The sequence below is a fragment of the Lacerta agilis genome, chromosome 1 (assembly GCF_009819535.1).
Source record: "Lacerta agilis isolate rLacAgi1 chromosome 1, rLacAgi1.pri, whole genome shotgun sequence".
In the NCBI taxonomy this organism is placed as follows: Eukaryota; Metazoa; Chordata; class Lepidosauria; order Squamata; family Lacertidae; genus Lacerta; species Lacerta agilis.
The window spans coordinates 33,347,260-33,365,672 of record NC_046312.1 but is presented as its reverse complement, the minus strand read 5'-3'; the positions used below and the strand labels follow the sequence as shown (position 1 = coordinate 33,365,672).

At 42.0% G+C, this 18,413-nt stretch overlaps 1 protein-coding gene across 1 annotated transcript; it reads left to right on the top strand.

The window, feature by feature from the left end:
• Nucleotides 1-7,196: 7,196 nt before the first annotated feature.
• LOC117043801 (A-kinase anchor protein 6-like) lies at nt 7,197-16,776 on the top strand. The gene is made up of 2 exons (XM_033143876.1): nt 7,197-10,577; nt 15,804-16,776. The coding sequence occupies exon 1, from the start codon at nt 7,249-7,251 to the stop codon at nt 10,534-10,536; it is 3,288 nt and encodes a 1,095-aa protein (XP_032999767.1). The 5' UTR covers nt 7,197-7,248; the 3' UTR covers nt 10,537-10,577; nt 15,804-16,776.
• The last annotated feature ends 1,637 nt before the right edge of the window (nt 16,777-18,413 follow it).

Below are 18,413 nucleotides of genomic sequence, written 5' to 3'. Positions count from 1 at the left end.
GTCCAGAAGCAAACTCTGCGATCCTTAAACTCCTCCAGCCAGAGATGAACCGCTACCACTATGGGAAAAAATTCCAAGAAAGTGAGGTCACGCGTAATGGGTCCATTCAGCCAACCCTCAGGCCATCTTTGCGCACACCATCGACCTTTTAGGAACAAACCGAAACCTAAAGACCCCGCAGCGTCGGAATGAACCTGAAAATCAGAATGCAAAGTTATAGAATCCTGCCAAAGGGACACACCATTATAATTCTGTAGAAAAACCAGCCACATCTCCAAGTCAGCCTTGACCTCTTTAGGAAGACGTACTCTATGGTGCGCACGCTTCAGGCCTGCTGATAGCCTCGCCAAACGGGCGCAAAATGGGCGCCCTGGTGCCACTACCCTGCATGCAAAGTTGAAATGACCAAGCAAGGACTGTATCTGCCTCAATGTGAGCTTCTTGAGTGGTAGCGTTTGAATTATGACATCTCTAAGGGCATCTACTTTTCCCTGCGGCAAACGTGACGACTGAGCGATGGTGTCCAGCTCGATGCCCAAAAATGTGAGGCGCGTGACAGGACCTTCCGTTTTTTTCCGCTGCCAGTGGTACTCCCAATTCCTGCGACAAGGATGAGAAAGCTTCTAGAAGAGATGCGCATTCCATACTGTTAGGTTTTCCCGTTAAAAGAAAATCATCCAAATAATGAGTGACACCTGAAAGACCTGTCCTGAAACGCAGGGCCCAGTCCAAGAATGTGCTAAAGGTTTCAAATGCTGCGCAAGAAACCGAGCAACCCATTGGCATAGCTTTGTCAATATAAATTTGGCCATCAAACTTAAAACCCAATAGATGAAAATCCTCTGGATGTACCGGGAGTAAACGAAAGGCCGACTCGATATCACATTTTGCCATAAGGGCACCCTGCCCGCGACTACGAATGAGTTTTACTGCTTGATCGAAAGACGTATATTTTACCGAGCGCAGTTCCGGAGGTATGGCGTCATTTACAGAACCACCTTTGGGGTATGACAAATTATGAATGAGTCTGAATTCCCCCGGGGTCTTTTTAGGGACAATGCCTAAAGGTGATATCTGAAGATTAGGCAGGGGGGAGGCCCAAAAGGGGCCTGCCACCCTGCCAGCTGCCAATTCCTTTTGAATCTTCTTTTTTGCCACCTCTGGCCTCTCAAGAACAGATTTTTGGTTTGGAGATTCCTTAAAGACAAGGGAACCTGATACCGGTATCCTGAAACCCTGTGAAAAGCCCTCCCAAAGATAAGATGCTGCAACTTTGTCTGGATAAGCCGAAAGTAAACTATGTAAGGAGGGCAACTTGATGGGGGAGAAGGCCAACCCTAAAGATAAATTACCTGCGGTTCCCTGCTGCTGCGGAGGCACCCCTGGAGCCGTTTTGGTGGTACCCCCGGCCCCCACGAAAGGGCTGCTTCCCCTTGAAGCATGTGGACGCTGGGTGAGCACCTGCGCATATTTCGCACTCATGAGGATACTTACACACTTGTCTCTGGCAAGTCCCTCTGTTAAACTCCCAGCAATATTTGCGCCTAGGTTCCTTCTTTTGCTCCACCCTTCCAGCACGAACTGCTTCCTGGGGTCTCTTCTCTACGTATGGACCAACGACCACGTTCCAGATGCCATTTTCAATCTGATCCCAACGCGCATGCGGTATCCTGGAAGCCTTTCTACGAAATTTTTCGTCATACGCAATGGCGGCTGCTTCACCCGAAAGAGAATAGGCTGTCCTGATGTTAGATAAATATGCTACCAAGTGAACAGCCCGTTTCGGATAAGCAGCAACTATGGTACCCATGTATGCCTGAAAGCCATCTAGCCAATTTTCAAATGTTCTCGGAACCTTGGGGTACTTACTCCTTCTTTTCCCATAAGACGTCCGCTTTTCACCTCTGCCCATTTCTTCAGCTGGAGGGACTAACTGAAACATGTCAACAAACTCACCGTTCAATACTTTAGCCCTGATCTTTGGGGACAAGTGATCCCCTGGGACCACATCCGCGGTTGTATGAGTGGAGACAGTTGTATCCTTTACCAAAGCACCATCACGCCATTCCTGCGTACCACCAAACTTTTTCCGGTGAGCGCTGGCCCTACGGGACCACGCCCAGTCCGGAAGGCCTGAAATTTCTTCTCCCTTCCCCCAATAAGAGCCCAAGGAAGCATCGCTATCGTAATCAGAGGACGTACCTGACTCGTCCTCGGTGTCCTGATGACTAGATTTGCTTCTTTTGCACACGTGCTTTTTCTTCGCATGTCTTTTCCCAGAAGGCTTCTCACTGCCATGTTGCTTGTCTTTCTCCTGCTGCTGATCAGCTTCCCCTTCCGATGAGGTATCAGACTGAGATGCACCCGATCGCCCCTGCCGTGAGGAAGATGATGAGGGGTGAGATACCGACGCATTACTACCCCCGGCTGAGGCATCACACTCTGAGAAGCGTGCTGCGTCTGCTATTGCCTGGGATACTTGGGCCCTGGCTCTTGTTTGCAGGCCCACGGAGACATCCTGCTGGGTATCCGATCCACTGAGCTGGGTGTTGGAAGAAAGCGCAGCTGATGTACCCAGGACTGCCTCCTCCTGTGTATCTGTAATACAAGTAGTATTTGCGGAAGAGCTTTGATTTTGCCGCGCCAGGCGCTCCTCGAAACTCGACATCCATGATTTAACTACTGTAAACAATTGTGCTACAGTTTTGGGTTCATCATTGCGCTCACGTGCTCCCTTTTTCGAACCACGACCACTTGAATTCGCACGCTTGTTGCTGGCCGGACCATCACCTGACGACTGCTTCCTTTTAGACATAATAAAAGTCAAACCAGAAGTTACCACCAACAAAATAAGGTTTATTAATTTATCACTTATTACGTATTTATATCACCAATTGGCACTAATTTGCTGAAGCCCACTAGTGTTACTTCTGTTCCGCTGTTGTTTATTTATTTAATATTAATTATTTATCAATTACTAATTTATCTGTTGCTATCTTTCTTAATTTATTATTTTTATTATTTCCTTACTTATTTACTAATTATTCATCAATTACTAATTTATCTGTTGCTATCTTTCTTAATTTATTATTTTTATTATTTCCTTACTTATTTACTTATTTACTTATTTATTATTTGTTTTATCCTATAAAGATATATCTATGTGAGTGTGCGTGTGTGCGAGTGTGTGAGTGCAATTATATATTTTAATATATATAATTTATTATTTATTTACTTTATTTTATGTTCTATTCTACTTATATGTTTGTGTATCTATGCTATGATTCAGTTAACCGATCATATATTAACCTGCTATATGGACCGGATGACAGCACTAATGAATATATCTCAAAACAGGGGCAAAACAATGTGCCCTACCCGCAGCACTGGGGAGGCTCGCGCAGCACTAGAAATCACCTGAACCTCCCACAACCTTGACCAGAGCTGGTGCAATCACTCAGTAGGGGGAAAAGAAATATCTACTTTTTATTTATATATTTATTTATTTTAATTTTATTTTAACCTATTTATTTTATTTCCTTATAGCTATAACCTTCCGTATTAATATTACTTTATATAGCTCAGCAGAGAGCACCTCATAGAAAATCAATAGCCACAGCACAACAGGAACCAAAGCTATGCGCTTGCCCAAAAGGGGGAGATAATAAGCTTTTTCAACTTTCTTTTTACTAATTTATTATTTATTATGCCTTATTATTTGCTACTCCTTCCTGTACTCAGGAAGAAAGAGGACTACTTTTAATGCCACCCGTAAAGACACACTCAAAATGGCCGCTGCCAGGAGTCTCCAGGTACACACCTAAAATGGCCGCTGTAAGTTGCCCACAAAGGGACACTCAAAATGGCCGCCGCTATGAGCCGCACGTGGCCACACTAAGTATGGCCGACAGAAATTATTCAGACCCAATCAGAGAGGCAACACACCACAAAATCACAGATGAGAACAGGCACAAACATACAGGAAAATAAAGCAAACTTGGCACTCTAAGCAGATAATTGCTGTGAACAGAAAACGGGGGGGGGGCTGTGCTGCACCCAGAAAATTCTAGGCTACCCACGATCTAAGAAGAACAATTTCCAAGCAGCACCTAAACCACACCAAGACTGCTACCACAGTTTGAAAAGGAAAAACACAGTTTTTTTTTTTTTAAAGCAGTTTTTAAACAGATCAGCCCTTTCAAAAAATTTTGCCCAACGCAGGGCTCAAACTCACAACCCTGAGATTGAGAGTCCCACACCCTACCAACTGAGCTATCCCAGCTGCAGGAAGGAAGGGCAGAAAGATACAATAGTAAGGAGGATACAGTTGCCGAACAAAGAGAGGGGGGCAAAACAAGAGCCGAAGGAACACAAGAAACACAGCTAAACCGGAGGATACAATCGTAAAGAGGATACAATTGTAGCACAGGGAGAGGGAGGCAAAACGAAAGCCCAAGGCACACCAGAGAAACTGCAGTTTGAAATCAGTAGCTACAAATCCCCCCCAATGCTAAGCCCCGTTACCAAAACAACAAAGAAGCAAACATAAAGGCTCCGCTGCAGGAAGGCTCAACCTAAGCTGGGAGCCACTCTTACAGGGAGAGCAGAGAAAGGACCTTATTAGTCCCGAGGATCCGATCGCAGTGAAAAGCTGCTGTAAGCAGCAGGGGTACGTTGAAGCTGTTGCCGTGCACGCCTGTAAAAAAGGTAAAAGAAAAAACCTGAAGGAGAAAGCAAATACTCCCTGAAATGAACCGCCACGTGGTTCAAACAATGCCCAGCACAGTCTTGATCCGAAGTCTTGATCCGGCGGTGAAGCGACGCAGAATGGCGGAGAGGTGCCGCCACGGCTGCCCAGGTGCAGCAAATCCCCGCCCCCAAGTCAGCCCTATTGGCTGACTGCTAGGGGCGCGGCGCGGCGGCGGGGCTAGGTAGGGCAGGGGCGAAACGCCCCCGCCTCAATGCTGGAGCCGGCTCCAGCTCACAACCCCTCCCCTCGCTAAGGAGGAGAGGCTTTATAAGAACTTGTATAACAGATGAACATTAACGACCAGGTTGGATGTCCCCAGGAATCTCATCCACGTTAAGGTCCCTTGTTGGGAGTGGCTTATGATTTTCATGCCTCCCTGGCAACTACGGGTCTGTGTCAGTTGATATCTGGCCCCACCCACATAATGCAGCACAGTCTGAATTTGGCGTTTTGTGTAGAAACCTGGTGTAGTTCCTTTGTCAAGGGCAGATAACAGGATGGTGCGTCAGGCCACAGAGAGCTGCTTATTCTGAGTCAGACAGTTGGTCCATCTAGCTCAGTACTGTCCAAATTGACTAGCAGAAGCTCTCCGGGGTTTCAGGCAGGCAACATTCCTAGCCCAACCTAGAAATGCCAGGGGTTGAACTGAAGAACATCCACATGCAATGCAAAGCAGATGCTAAGGTAACTCCAGGTGGTTTCCTGATAGTTTAGCAGGATGTTTCTGCTGCCTTGGCTGGGAAATCCCTTGAAGACACCTCTGCAGTGGCAGAGCAAGCCATTCGGGCACCTGGGGCAGTGCGTGTGCCCTGCACCCAGGGGTGGAACCAGCCGCCCGCGGGGCAGGGTGAGCTGGGGCAGGACACACCATGGGGCCTCCAAGGAGTCTGCCTGCCTCCTCCTACTCAGCCACCCTACATCTGATGGGGAGGCGGCGGGCAGACCATTTGGGCAGCGTGGAGCCTGCCACGTCACTCCCAGGAGAGATGTGTGGCTTGGGCGTGCTGCAGGCCCCGTGGTGAGTGCCGCCCAGCATTTTGTCACCCCCTCAGTGGTGACACCTGGGGTGGCCTGCCCCCACCGCCCCCCTTCCTCTGCCCCTGCACCTCTGGAATGGGGAAATCGATTGTGCAGTTGCTGTGGTTACTGAGAGTCCTTTCCTGCTAGTTAAATTCAATGGCTTTCTGTGGAGCTTAGGTGATGAATGGCAAGATGTCTACTAGGTGTGATAGCGGAGCAAAGCTAATCCAACTGAACACTGACTAAAGGCTGCTGAAGGGTCTACCCCATGACTGAAGAAAAAAAATTTCTTTTCCACCACCATTGCATACAAAGAGTCTTCTAGTAGAGCTCTTGCACATGGCAAGAGGTCTGTTGCATCTTCTTCAAGGAGGAATGTAGGATCCATAGCAGTGACCAACCTCATATTAAGGCAGAAAGTCGGAATATAAGAATTTTCCCCTATCTAAAATACTATAGACTTTTAAAATATATACTTTTTTACTTGGCCTCCCATACATTTACTGATAAGCTTTCACATTCAGATAATAGATAATCTTTTGAATAATTGTTGTTACTAATGCCCAGTGTATTGTACATAATCCGAAGTCCATCTTCCAGTTTGGGTTGTGTAGCATTTGGCCTCCAGACTGGAAATTCCATTGATAAAGCCAGGTTGAAATGTTAGTATTTTATGTTGGGGAAATGGGGGCAGACTAGCAATTCTGTTGGTGTACTGGCCACTCTTCTGTTTAAGAAAGACTTCCTGGCTAAACTGACAGAGGTAGCCACATATCTCAGGACACCAGCAATCATGCTGAGACTTCCTCTTTTAGTGTGGTGTTGTTCAGGACATCATGGCTGCCATGGGAAGCATTATAAACTAGCACCAGTTTCCTGAAGAGTTTGTGGTGCTGATCCTGTTTGTGGCTATGGGTGGGGAGACAGACAGACAAGTCCTTGAAATACACTGCAGATTGGCACCTCACCAGATCCAATACCAGCAGCCTCAACCTTGAATTTGGGAGCCATTAATTGGATGAGACAGAATAGGCTGAAGCTGAGTCTAAATGAGATGCAGTTTATGGTGCATGGTGACCCCTAGATTCTAGAGGAAGAAGGAACTGCTGTTTTTAATGCGGTTCATCCTTGGTTAAGCAGATATGAGGAATTCTGTTGAATTCGCCACTGCTGCTAGATTTCTAGTTTAGCAGCCCAGTGCCCAGTGAACTTCATAGCTAAGGTAGAATTTGAATGAGCTTTTCTATGTCCACATTCTGAATTCTGAATTTTACTTATTGCTCTTTACTGTTATTTATTGTATTTCAGTAATTTTATGCAGCATAGCAAAACTGATGAGAAATGGGCTTTTTACAAGGAGTAAGGAACTTTGTATTGACTTTCAGTTCTGGAGGTGGGATGTACTGTTTGTGATTTAACTGATTATTCTATTCCTCTGTTTTTAACAGGAATCCCTGAATGTTATCGATCCAAGCTTAATGGAGCTGAATGGTACAAATGAAGATGCACTAGAATGGGATGAAATGGATATAAGTAATACGTTGATTAGCGTTAATGAGGAATTCAATGAGCTTGATCAAGAACTGAATCAAGATGACACAAAACTGAACTCTCCCTATGAAGCATGTGGTAATAACGACCGTCCCAAACAGGAGGAAAATCCCACTGTACATGAAAATTGCCTCAGCAGCCCAAGCATTACAGCATCTCCAGGTCCACAAGTCTACCAAGTGTACAGCCTTCACAATGTAGAGCTATCAGGGGGAAATCATATATCTCTTATGAAAAAGACATCCAAATCCTCCACAATTACACACTTGGACACTTTAAAGAAGCATGCGAATAAGAACTCTTTGTTGTCACCAACCAAACATTTGCCAGAACTAATGGGCAGCACCACTTTGACAAGCCCACAGAATTATATGTATCACAGTGGAAATGTAAGTAGGCATTCTGACAGTCAGAATAAAACAGTCAATGGAAGTGAGGCAGAAGCTACCCAAAATCCTGATGTCCATTTGCAAAATGAGACCGATAGAAAGCAGGATAATTCTGTGACTAGTATTTCAGATTCCCAGTTAGGGAATATAGTTGATGTGATAAAACAAAATTTAAAGCAGGAGGATGGGGAGATCCATTTTAATTTCTTAAATACTTCCCAGTCAAAGTCCAGCAACAGAGCTAAAAACCTGGGCAGCATCACCCAAGAGGGCTCTGAGGGTTCAGAAGAGTTGCAGCAAGGAAAACACAATGTCTTTACATTTTATGACTATTCATACCTTCAGGGTTCCAAATTCAAGCTACCAATGATAATGAAACAATCAAACTCAGAAAAAGCACATAAGCAGGGTAGTTTGCTTCATGGGTTTTATTTTGATAAAGTCCCCTTGAAATCTGAACATCAACCTTTAGAGTTCAAGCCACTTGTATCTACAGATGAGATTGCTTTCTCAACCAACTTGGATGATGGAGACCCCAAACGCTGTGAATTTGTGGAGGATTTGAAGAAACTGAGCGACCCAACAAATACAAAGCTGTGCCCAACTTTATCTCATAGCTCTTCTTTAGACTCCCTTTCAGTGACAAATGAGTTGTTTGGCTCAACTGTTTTTAGAAGTGGAGATGGGCTTCATCGTAGCACATCCTTGGAGAGTTGCCTAACGCCCTACAAAAGCAATGAAGATCTTTTTAGTTGCAATGGCTCTGGAGACCTAAGTGGAAGTAGTGATTCAGTTGGGGAACTTAGCAAAAGGACCTTAGACCTTTTGAATCGTCTAGAAAATATCCAGAGCCCTTTAGACCAAAAAATAAAGCGTAGCATCTCTGATATCACACTCCAAAGCACTTCTCAAAGAATGTCCTTGGCTGGCCAGTTGTCATTGGATATTGCGTCCTCTATCAATGAAGATTCACCGGCTTCTCTCACTGAGCTAAGCAGCAGTGATGACCTGTCTTTGTGCTCTGAAGATATTGTACTGCACAGAAATAAAGCACCGGATTCAAATGCATCATTCAGAAAACACCTCAGTCGGTCGGTAGCTGATGAGAGTGATGTCAACGTTAGCATGATTGTTAATGTTTCCTGTACCTCCGCTTGCACTGATGATGAAGATGATAGTGATTTGCTATCAAGTTCTACTCTCACCTTGACTGAGGAAGAGCTAGGCATTAAAGATGAAGATGATGATTCTAGTATTGCAACTGATGAGGATATTTATGAAGACTGCAATTTAATTTCAGGACTTGACTACATAAAGAATGAACTCTACACTTGGATCAGACCAAAATTTAATCTGACAAAGGAGAAGAGAAAGTGCAATCTGGATGATGAAATCCAGGGCTGTAAGAATTTAAGAAGTAATGAGACTTTGAAAGCAAAAGATTCATTGAGCATTGAAAAATTCTTGAATGATTCCATACGCAAGCTTTCAAAAAATAATGGCAACAGTAAGAACACATCAGAGAGCCATGATGAGTCAGGGACAAAAAGGCAAATGAAAAATGATGGCTTTCAAGTTTCCAAAGATCACTTTGTGGATGACATGGAGAATGGAAATGTTACTATTACTCAAGAAAGTCCAAAGGAAGAACATATTCAAATTTCAACTGCTGCCATGAATGTTAGCCCACTTAGTAAAGGAAGTGAAAATGAATGTTGTATCTGTGAAGCATTTACTGATAGTTCGGATGATTCACATATGGATGGTAAAGAGCCAGCTCAATTGTCAAAAATATCCAGCTCTCAGAAAGAATATAAAAAACATATTCAATTTGAAGGCCATTCTATTATAAAACCTTTTACAGAATTTGACTCAGATATGAAAAGTTCAGATATGGCATTACCAAAATTGCTACCAAATGATCAACAAAGCAGAACAGGAATTAGTGAACATGGTGGAGATTGCTGTGCATCTTTAAAATCAAATGAAGCAGAAATAAATGCATCAGATGGCTGTAGTGATTCATGTTGTAGCTGTGAAACTGCTGCTTTTGATAAAAGAAATGAGGAGGATTGTTCAGTGCACAACTTTGTGATGGAGATAATTGACATGGCCTCAACAGCCTTAAAGAACAAGTCTCAGCCTGAAAGTGAACCAGCTGTTCCACATTCATTAGCCCAGATCAGGGAAAAGGTTCTAGAACATTCTCACAGGCCCATTCAACTTAGAAAGGGTGATTTTTATTCATACCTCTCACTTTCTTCTCATGACAGTGACTGTGGGGAGGTAACTAAATACGTTGAAGAAAAGACCAGCACTCCAGTCCCTCTAGACTTTGCAGAAAATATTGAATGCTTTTTTGAAGCCTGTCCTGAAGATGAACGAGTGGAACAGCAGGGATATCTTCCTGACAGTGAAGTGGAAGTAAAATACGAAGCCCTGGATTTAAAAGATGAACCTAAAACATCTGCTGAATGTAGTGGCTTTTCTTTCTTAAGTGAGGAGATGGACATTGGCATGCCTGGCTCTCTTAGCCAGATGATATCAGATAATTTAAGTTATGATAGTGAATCTTTGAATTTGGACATCCCTAATGAATGTCCAGTCTTGAATTCCTTCCCAAATAACTCTAAAGAAAATCATCCCAGAGAGCCACTTGGGATCGCAAAGTCTGAAGAAGGTTTTGCTTCCTCAGCTGAAGCCATTCAATTAACGCCTGACCACTTGAAAGAGAAGGATGCTTTGCACCAGGACACTAAAACTCTTACATGTGAAGAAAACCTCCTGCATCTTCACAAAGAAAGGCACATAAATACACAGAGGTAGAATGTATTCCTCCATGGACACACATGTTGTTTCATAAAGAGGTAGGTACTGAACACTATGAGCTTTGCTTATTGCTGACATGACTATAATGAAGCAGAAAATGTGTGGCCTTTCAGAGTTTTTCAGTAGATCATAGCATTATGTCTTTTGAATTAAAAACCATTCCAGGTCACTTCTTTTATGTTTAAGATACAGATACAGACTCAGATAAGCAAGCATCAGCTGAGAATGGCAAATATGCATTCAAATCACTACCTTTATTTATCAAGATTCACAAAGCTGATCCCTAGCTGATCACTTCACATATTTCCTTCTCTGTGAAAAGCAGCTAGTTAAATACTATTTTCAGCTGATGTGGACAGCATTCATTTTGTACTTTGGCTCAATCTGTGCTCACAAAAAGAAAGTAAGAACTGACTCTTGTGTGATTCAGACTTGTTGGTTGCATTTCCTCAGATGTTTGTACTATGCAAAATTACCCAATGAATCCAAGAGAGATCAGTAGCTATCTTCTTTCTGCAATGCAGCAGTTATCACTGGAAGCAGATTCAAAAGAGATGCAATACTGTCCCACTATGTTGGGAAAAAGGAAGATGGGAGAAACTAAGTGTTACACCTACTATATTCTGGGCTTTCCTCGACAGCCCCTTGCTTCCTATCTGGGTAACTCTGCTCAGAGACAGCAAACTAGTCCACACTATGAGGGTGAATATAGCTGATTCTGCCTCTGTTGATGGGGAAGGAAAGTTAAGAGGAAAGGATCTCCACTTGCTCTCTTGGTTCTAGGTTACCCAACTCACTACAGCCTTCTGCAGGCATTCAGGAAAATGGTTTAACACATTTGCGGAGGGCAGGGGATAGCAATGAGTGCACTAGGTCCCTACCCTCGTCCCCATCCACATCTGTGAGTTGGATTGTGGCTGTCTATATTGGAGTGTTTCCTGTAATCTTGGAGGCTTCCTGTGTGATGTAGATCACTGTAAAAAGCAGGGTTCCACATCACACAGGAAGCCTACATAAGTGGAAGCACTCTGCAACTCAACAAGTACACTTGTTCCTGTTCTCCGCTCTGTCACACACATTAAATTAGCCAAAACAAAACAAAATAAAAAATTCCTTCCAGTAGCACCTTAGAGACCAACTAAGTTTGTTCTTGGTATGAGCTTTCGTGTGCATGCACACTTCTTCAGATACCAATTAGATAAATTAGCCAGTTTCTTAAATGCCTGGAGAAAACATGTAAGACAGGAGAAAGGAATAACTTGTGTAAATGCACTATCTAAAGCTATTCCTTTCTGGCGATGGGTATATGGGAATGCAAACTGCCCTACTGAAATAGAAAAATGACCCTTCTCTATTGAGGTATGAGCAGCTTGGAAGAGAATAGTGGTATCTTTCACAGGTGCCTGAGTATGATGTGATCCTACACTCCCATTGCCCTGAGCTGTAGAAACAACAGGAGGATGTCACAGTTAAGGGAGAAGCACTCACAGCAATTTCATGAAAGTTCCAACAGAACTACAAAGTTTACCATTTATGTAACAAGGGATATATACATACACTCTACCACAGTGGAATCAAGTAACACCCTGATCAAATGCAGAGAAGAATATTAATTTCATTGGCCTAACTCTGCAAAGGATTGTGTTGAAGAGTCTGTGGCAGTTTAAGGACTAGCACTTTGGGCTACAATCCTATACATGCTTGTTTGGGAATAAGCCTCATTTAACTCAACAGGCTTATTTTTGAGTAGACATATGTAATCTGATTCTATTGTTATTGTGGTTTAATATTTCTTGGACTACAAAAGCTTATGTCACAATAAACATAATGATTTTTGAAGTGCCACAGGTCTCTGTGATTCTTTTTATCCTGCCAAAGACAAACACAGGTTTCTCTTTTTACCATTTGTTTCTGCAAAGATAGACAGTGTTTTGATGATAAATCTATGTTATATGCCCTAGTCCAGCTTCTGAGTTCCCTGTATGGATTACTTGCTGGTTCAGCAACTCTGTACATCTAAAGGAGGATATTATCTATATGCATTGCATTGCTTTCATTGGGATACACATCCTGATGTGGATCCCCATTTGAATTTAGTATTTCATAAATGCCTTTTAAAGTGCAATTTGAGCTGGATTGGGGAACATGTCCATAGAAAATTGATATTTCCAGTGCAACCTTTGTTCCTGTGAACTTATTTCATTTCTTCTGCTATCCAGCATTGACAAAGTACCATCCCATGGGCCCATTTTTCCACCTCATTATCTGTGATCAGAACACTACTATTTATTCACAATGTATTTAAACAACACTCTGTGTAGCGAAAACAGTTTTGCAGTTTTTACACAAGCACCATTTATTCTGGAGAAATTCCAACACGGCAACTGCTTGTGAACTCCTGAAATTAAGAGACAGTGCAGTCGCTACTACAGCCAGCTCAACCCCTGAAAACACCCGCTTGTGTGAATTGTGGAAAAGCACGAGCAGCATAACATTAACTTTCAAGTGAACTACTGTTGCCCATTCACCCAGAGTAAGACCCACTGAGTTCAATGGGGCATACTCCCAGGTTAGTCTGTATAGCAAGGGTAGCCAACATGGTGCCCTCCAGATATTGCTGGACTAAAAACCTCATCAACCCAAGCCATCACTGCCAATGTTCAGGAATACTTGGAGTAATGATCCAACAACATCTGCAGACCACTAAGACTGCCCTTGTTTGTGGGATTGCAGCCTCAAGATGGCTTTATGTGTGGAAATCCAGGTGAATTTTGCTGGGGAACTCTGGGTCAGAATACTGTTTATGTTACAGTGAAAGGAAACTCTCTGCCAAAGGCTCTGGTATCTGTATTTTCAATGGATTCTAGAAGTCCCTTCCCCCACTGTAAGAGCTTAGTTGATACTTTAACTTCATCTCTCATGCTATGGGAAATGAATTAGAGGCAATCTATCCTAATTTGTTAACTTATTCAAATAACAGTTATTATACTTAACTATGCTAAAGATTATCTTTTTGGTGGCAGATTGTTTATTTTTTGATGAGCCTAATTACTGATTTTCCAAAGGTAATTTACATTTATTACTAATACATCTCTTAAAATGTGACAGATAAATGTTGTTCCCATAAGTGTATTATGAAAAAAGTTACTATTTAAAAACACATTATTTAATTTGAAAGATAAATGGCAAACACCATTATTTTTTTTCCTGGAGCACCTGTGCTGCTAAGCTCATTAAAATGTGTGATTTTATGTGGAGCTGTGATACTTAAGAGAAAAAATTATCTATGGTATATGTGTACCCTAAAAATAAACTCAGTTCGCAAAGGTGACAGTATGCATATTTACCAACGTAGCTCAACTAATTTCACATGATTTTTGCTCCAGCTGCAAGCCAAAATAAAGCTGTTGTGAGCAAATCTATTTTGCCACTGAATGTATCTAAGTTGTAATCTCATTCTTTTAGCACCATGCTATAAAGTTGACCATTAAGCAAAAGTAATAGCAGCTTTGAAAAGTTCTATATCAGGAGTGATAATTCTATCCTGTCATCTGGTGTGGTTTAATACAGTACTGTTGTTGTTTTTAATTTCCTCATGGAGGTGAAAGCTTCCAAAGAATAAATATACAAAACAGATGAGATCTCACACTCTTCTGTTGTTGCGTTGGGTATGACCCATGACCCTCCCCACCTGTAGAATTTTTTAAGGAACATGGGAAGATGCCTTATACCAAGTCAGAATATTTGTTCCCTTTATCTAGCATGGTTTCCTCTGACTCTGGCAGAAGCCTGCTACTTCATCTTTTGAGCTGGAGATGCCACAGATTGAAGGTGGAACCTTCTACATGCAAGCATGTGCTCTTCCACTGAGCTATCTCCCCTTCCCAGTGGTAGAGACCACTCTCTTCCTGCAAGAGTGCTAGAACTGGCCACCATTTGTACACATGGAGCACAGTTATGGAGGCAATGCGTTTGCATAAGCCAGATCCCACTCAAAGAGCATCCTCTTGGGTGACTGATTCCGGTTCATAGGGGGGGTCTGTATCCTTCATTATATATCCTCAGACAATCACATATCACAGCAAATTTGTTCCAGGATGCCTGATTCCAGGCAAAAATACTGGGTAGTACCCAACTGAATTGTACTCAGACCCACTGAAGTTAATTTATGCATGTTGTTTTTTAATTCCCTGATATCGATGTAAGTTTAGATGTTTGAAATGCATAGAGTCCTAGGGTGAGGCTTTTTTAATTGAAAGCCCACTACTACAAGTTTTAAGAACAGGCATGCTACAAACTTCCCAGTGATGCATTAGGTTCCAGTTCAAACCACATGCCTGTGCTTTTTTTTTTCAATTTTGTGCAAACACCATTTTCTATAAAAATAGATAGGTCAGTTACAGCAAATAAGATCAAAGCTGAAGGTACCTGGATAGAACCAGCTATTTTCACTTAATTTGGAAGGCATATAATGCAAGCCTGGAGTGCCTCCTCGGAAATGCTTGAGAGAGGTACTTTGTACTAATCTCTTAGCTGTATTCTGACGGTTATTTCTTCATAATCCTCATCATAAGCTTTGACTCTTTGTTGCATAGGTTAACCCTAAACTCCAGGCCATGAAAGTTCTGCCTAATGAAAAAGCACTCATTGCTCTCACGATATATTAATGCAGCATCTTATATTTACAAACTGTTTGAGTCCTCTCACTTTGTTAACTTGCTTGTTTTATTCTTCAGGGAACTATAAATGATAACTTAAATAGTTTAAGTAACCTACTTACACCCCAAGCCTAAATAGATTACTTGGAAGTAAGTTCCTCTGGTTTTAATGGGACTTACTTCCATGTAATGGGTTTAGGACTGGAGATTATTTTGGTTGGTTGGCCTTTATTGAGTCATGCATTCCTATTGATTGGTACACTTGCAAAAGGCAGAGAAGGTAAGTTCACAGGCACCTGAAAGGACAGGATGGAGGGAAAAGGTCAGACTTGATTATTTCCCCTGTGCCTTTTGAAACTAAATCTTGTTTTATAAAAATCAATCAGGTTTCTACATCAATAAAAAGACATCTCTCTGATAGTGACTTAAACCTCAGGCTGTGAAAAATTGTTGCTCGTATCCTGTCATTTCTTATTTTTTTGCATATAAGTACATTGGTATGAGGTCATAGAATAGCTATTTTTGGTTGGTCTGAAACAGGCGTGTGTTTTGTAAATGAAAATGTACTTCATGTAACCTGCTATTACCTTTTTCTTTTTCTTTTAGAAACTTGGCTGCATTTCAGGTGCAGGCTCATCCTCTAAACTCTGGGATGACCTCTAATTCCATTGTGTCACTGCCTTTTGTTACACTTGACTCCCAAGATAAATTTTCCTTCCAACTGTGATTTGTCCACGTTGGTTTTGTGTCCAGGATGCATATGCTGTTTCAATTTTCACTTTTGCTTTGTAACAAAACCATTTGCTCTCATATGGATTTCTTTCCCAAGCTACCTCTTAACAACTTACCCTTCCAAATTTGTATGTCTCTGTATTTACTTTTCAGCCACAAAGCTTTTGGGTTTTTTAAATGATTTTGCAGTTCCACAGAATGTATTATTATTCTGGATCACCGTTTCTAAATTGTAAATGTCAGTTATTCTCCTATTTTATGTATTAAATTTGATATTTTATGTGTATAATGCATATTGTTTATTGAAAGTATTTTATGTTATAGAATGGGAATTTTATTTGACTGCAGCGAAAGAAAAGATCCCCCATGCTCTTGAATCAACACAGTGGAAGTTACACAAAAGAAATACAAATGCATCCCTTCATTTTAATTTTACAAGATTAATCTATGCAACACTTCAAGAAACAACTACACAGTGTTGTATATTAAGAACTGTTAACATTCTACTGAATTAAGTACAACATTTTGGTTTTCTACAATGCTTCTTGAGGTGGTAATCAGAAAAAACCCCACGTTTTTAAAAATTGTGCCTTGCTGTATTTCTTATAACATTTATTAAAAAGCTGCTTTCATAGTAAAAGTATGTTGGTTTGAAGGAAGGAAATAGCAAGGTGTGAATAATTCTGTATATATGTATAACCAAGTGTAAACATTGATGTATAATTACAGTATAAAATGCTTTAATGTTTGTGATGCCCAGTGGTGTGGAAAACATAAGCCTTAAAACCACTAGATTGCATGATAATTAGAACTGGCATAATAAATGTAGTTTACTGGGGGAAATTCAGAATTGGCTCTCATTTACCTGAATCCTGTTTAAAAGCAAGCAATGCATACAGTTTCTAATAAGTATCTATTTACTTATACAGTCCCGGTCAGTTATGTGTAGGCAATATAAGAGAATATATAATAAGGACACCTAAGTCTATATGCAGGGCAAACACTGAAGATTTGCCCAAACATCTTGGCCATTGCATTCAGAAAAAAATTCTGAATGCAAAATTCTGTTTTATTTATTATTGTTATTGCATTTCTATCCCACCTTTCCTCCAAGGAGCTCAAGGTGATATATATGGTTCCCATTCTCTTCCTCCTCATGGTTATCCCAACATCAACCCTGTGAGGTAGGTTAGGCTGAGAGAATGTGACTGGCCCAAGGTCACCTGTCATGGCTGAGTGGGGATCCGAACCCTTGACTCCCAGGTCCTAGAATTGCTAGAACTACTACGCCCCACTGGCCTTTAGATGCAGATATTATGGAGACCAGAGATCTTGCTGCTAGAAAATGAAGAATGTGTACATCACATTAGGGTTAATGTTCAGTGCTGGAATGTTTATTAGTTGCAGTAACGTAGAAAATGTACTTTGTTATAGAACATCACCATGTATTGATCCCTTATTCCAAAATTTCCAAACCCACTTGGAGGTATTTTCAGCCCCATGGAGGAAGATACCTTCTACCAGTGCTGACTAAATTAGATCCTGAAAAACATTTTGAGGGTGAAGGAACAGCTCCTGAATTCTTTAGGAAACTTCTTTTGTTCTAACCCCTGTGCTGATCAATTAACTAAAATGGGGAGATCCCTCCAGAAATGATGGCCTTAGAAGGCCTACCTCTCTCGTCTCTCACCACTTACCGGTACATCAGTCCCTTCTTTACCCACACCTTAGCAGCATTACCTCAAATATGGTTCAAGTCTGCTGCTTGTTTATACTTCACAACTAAGGCAGCAAAATGGTTTCCTACTGTTGCAACCTTCATGGGTTCAGCTAAAACAGAACAGCTCCTTTCTCGCCGAAGTGCCATTTTTGATGCAGGTTGGGCCACTGTTGATGGTAGAAATGTCAGAGGTTTCTTATATCCATGAAAGCAACCAACAGAAACCTGTCAGCTTGCAAGGGTTTATCATGTGGTAAAAGGGATCACTGCCTTGTCGTGGCGAAGGGGCTTGAATTACTCAGGGAAGCTATGAGCTATGCCGTGCAGGGCCACCCAAGATGGACAGGTCATAGTGGAGAGTTTGGACCAAACGTGATCCACCTGGAGGAGGAACTGGCAACCCACTCCAGTATCCCTGCCAAGAAAACTCCATGGACAAAGACAACAGGCATATAAAAGATATGACGCTGGAAGATGAGCCCCTCAGGTCGGAAGGCGTCCAACATGCTACTGGGGAAGAGCGGAGGACAAGTACAAGTAGATCCAAAGCTGATGAAGCGGCTGGGCCAAAGCCGAAAGGACACTCAGTTGCGGATATGCCTGGAAGCGAAAGGAAAGTCCAATGCTGTAAAGAAAAGTATTGCATAGGAACCTGGAATGTAAGAACCATGAACCTTGGTAAGCTGGATGTGGTCAAAAATGAGATGGCAAGAATAAACATTGACATCCTAGGCATCAGTGAACTAAAATGGACGGGAATGGGC

What these genes read in the sequence shown, in the direction of transcription:
- LOC117043801 (XM_033143876.1), top strand. Translation starts at nt 7,249, where the DNA reads ATGGAGCTGAATGGTACAAATGAAGATGCACTAGAATGGGATGAAATG.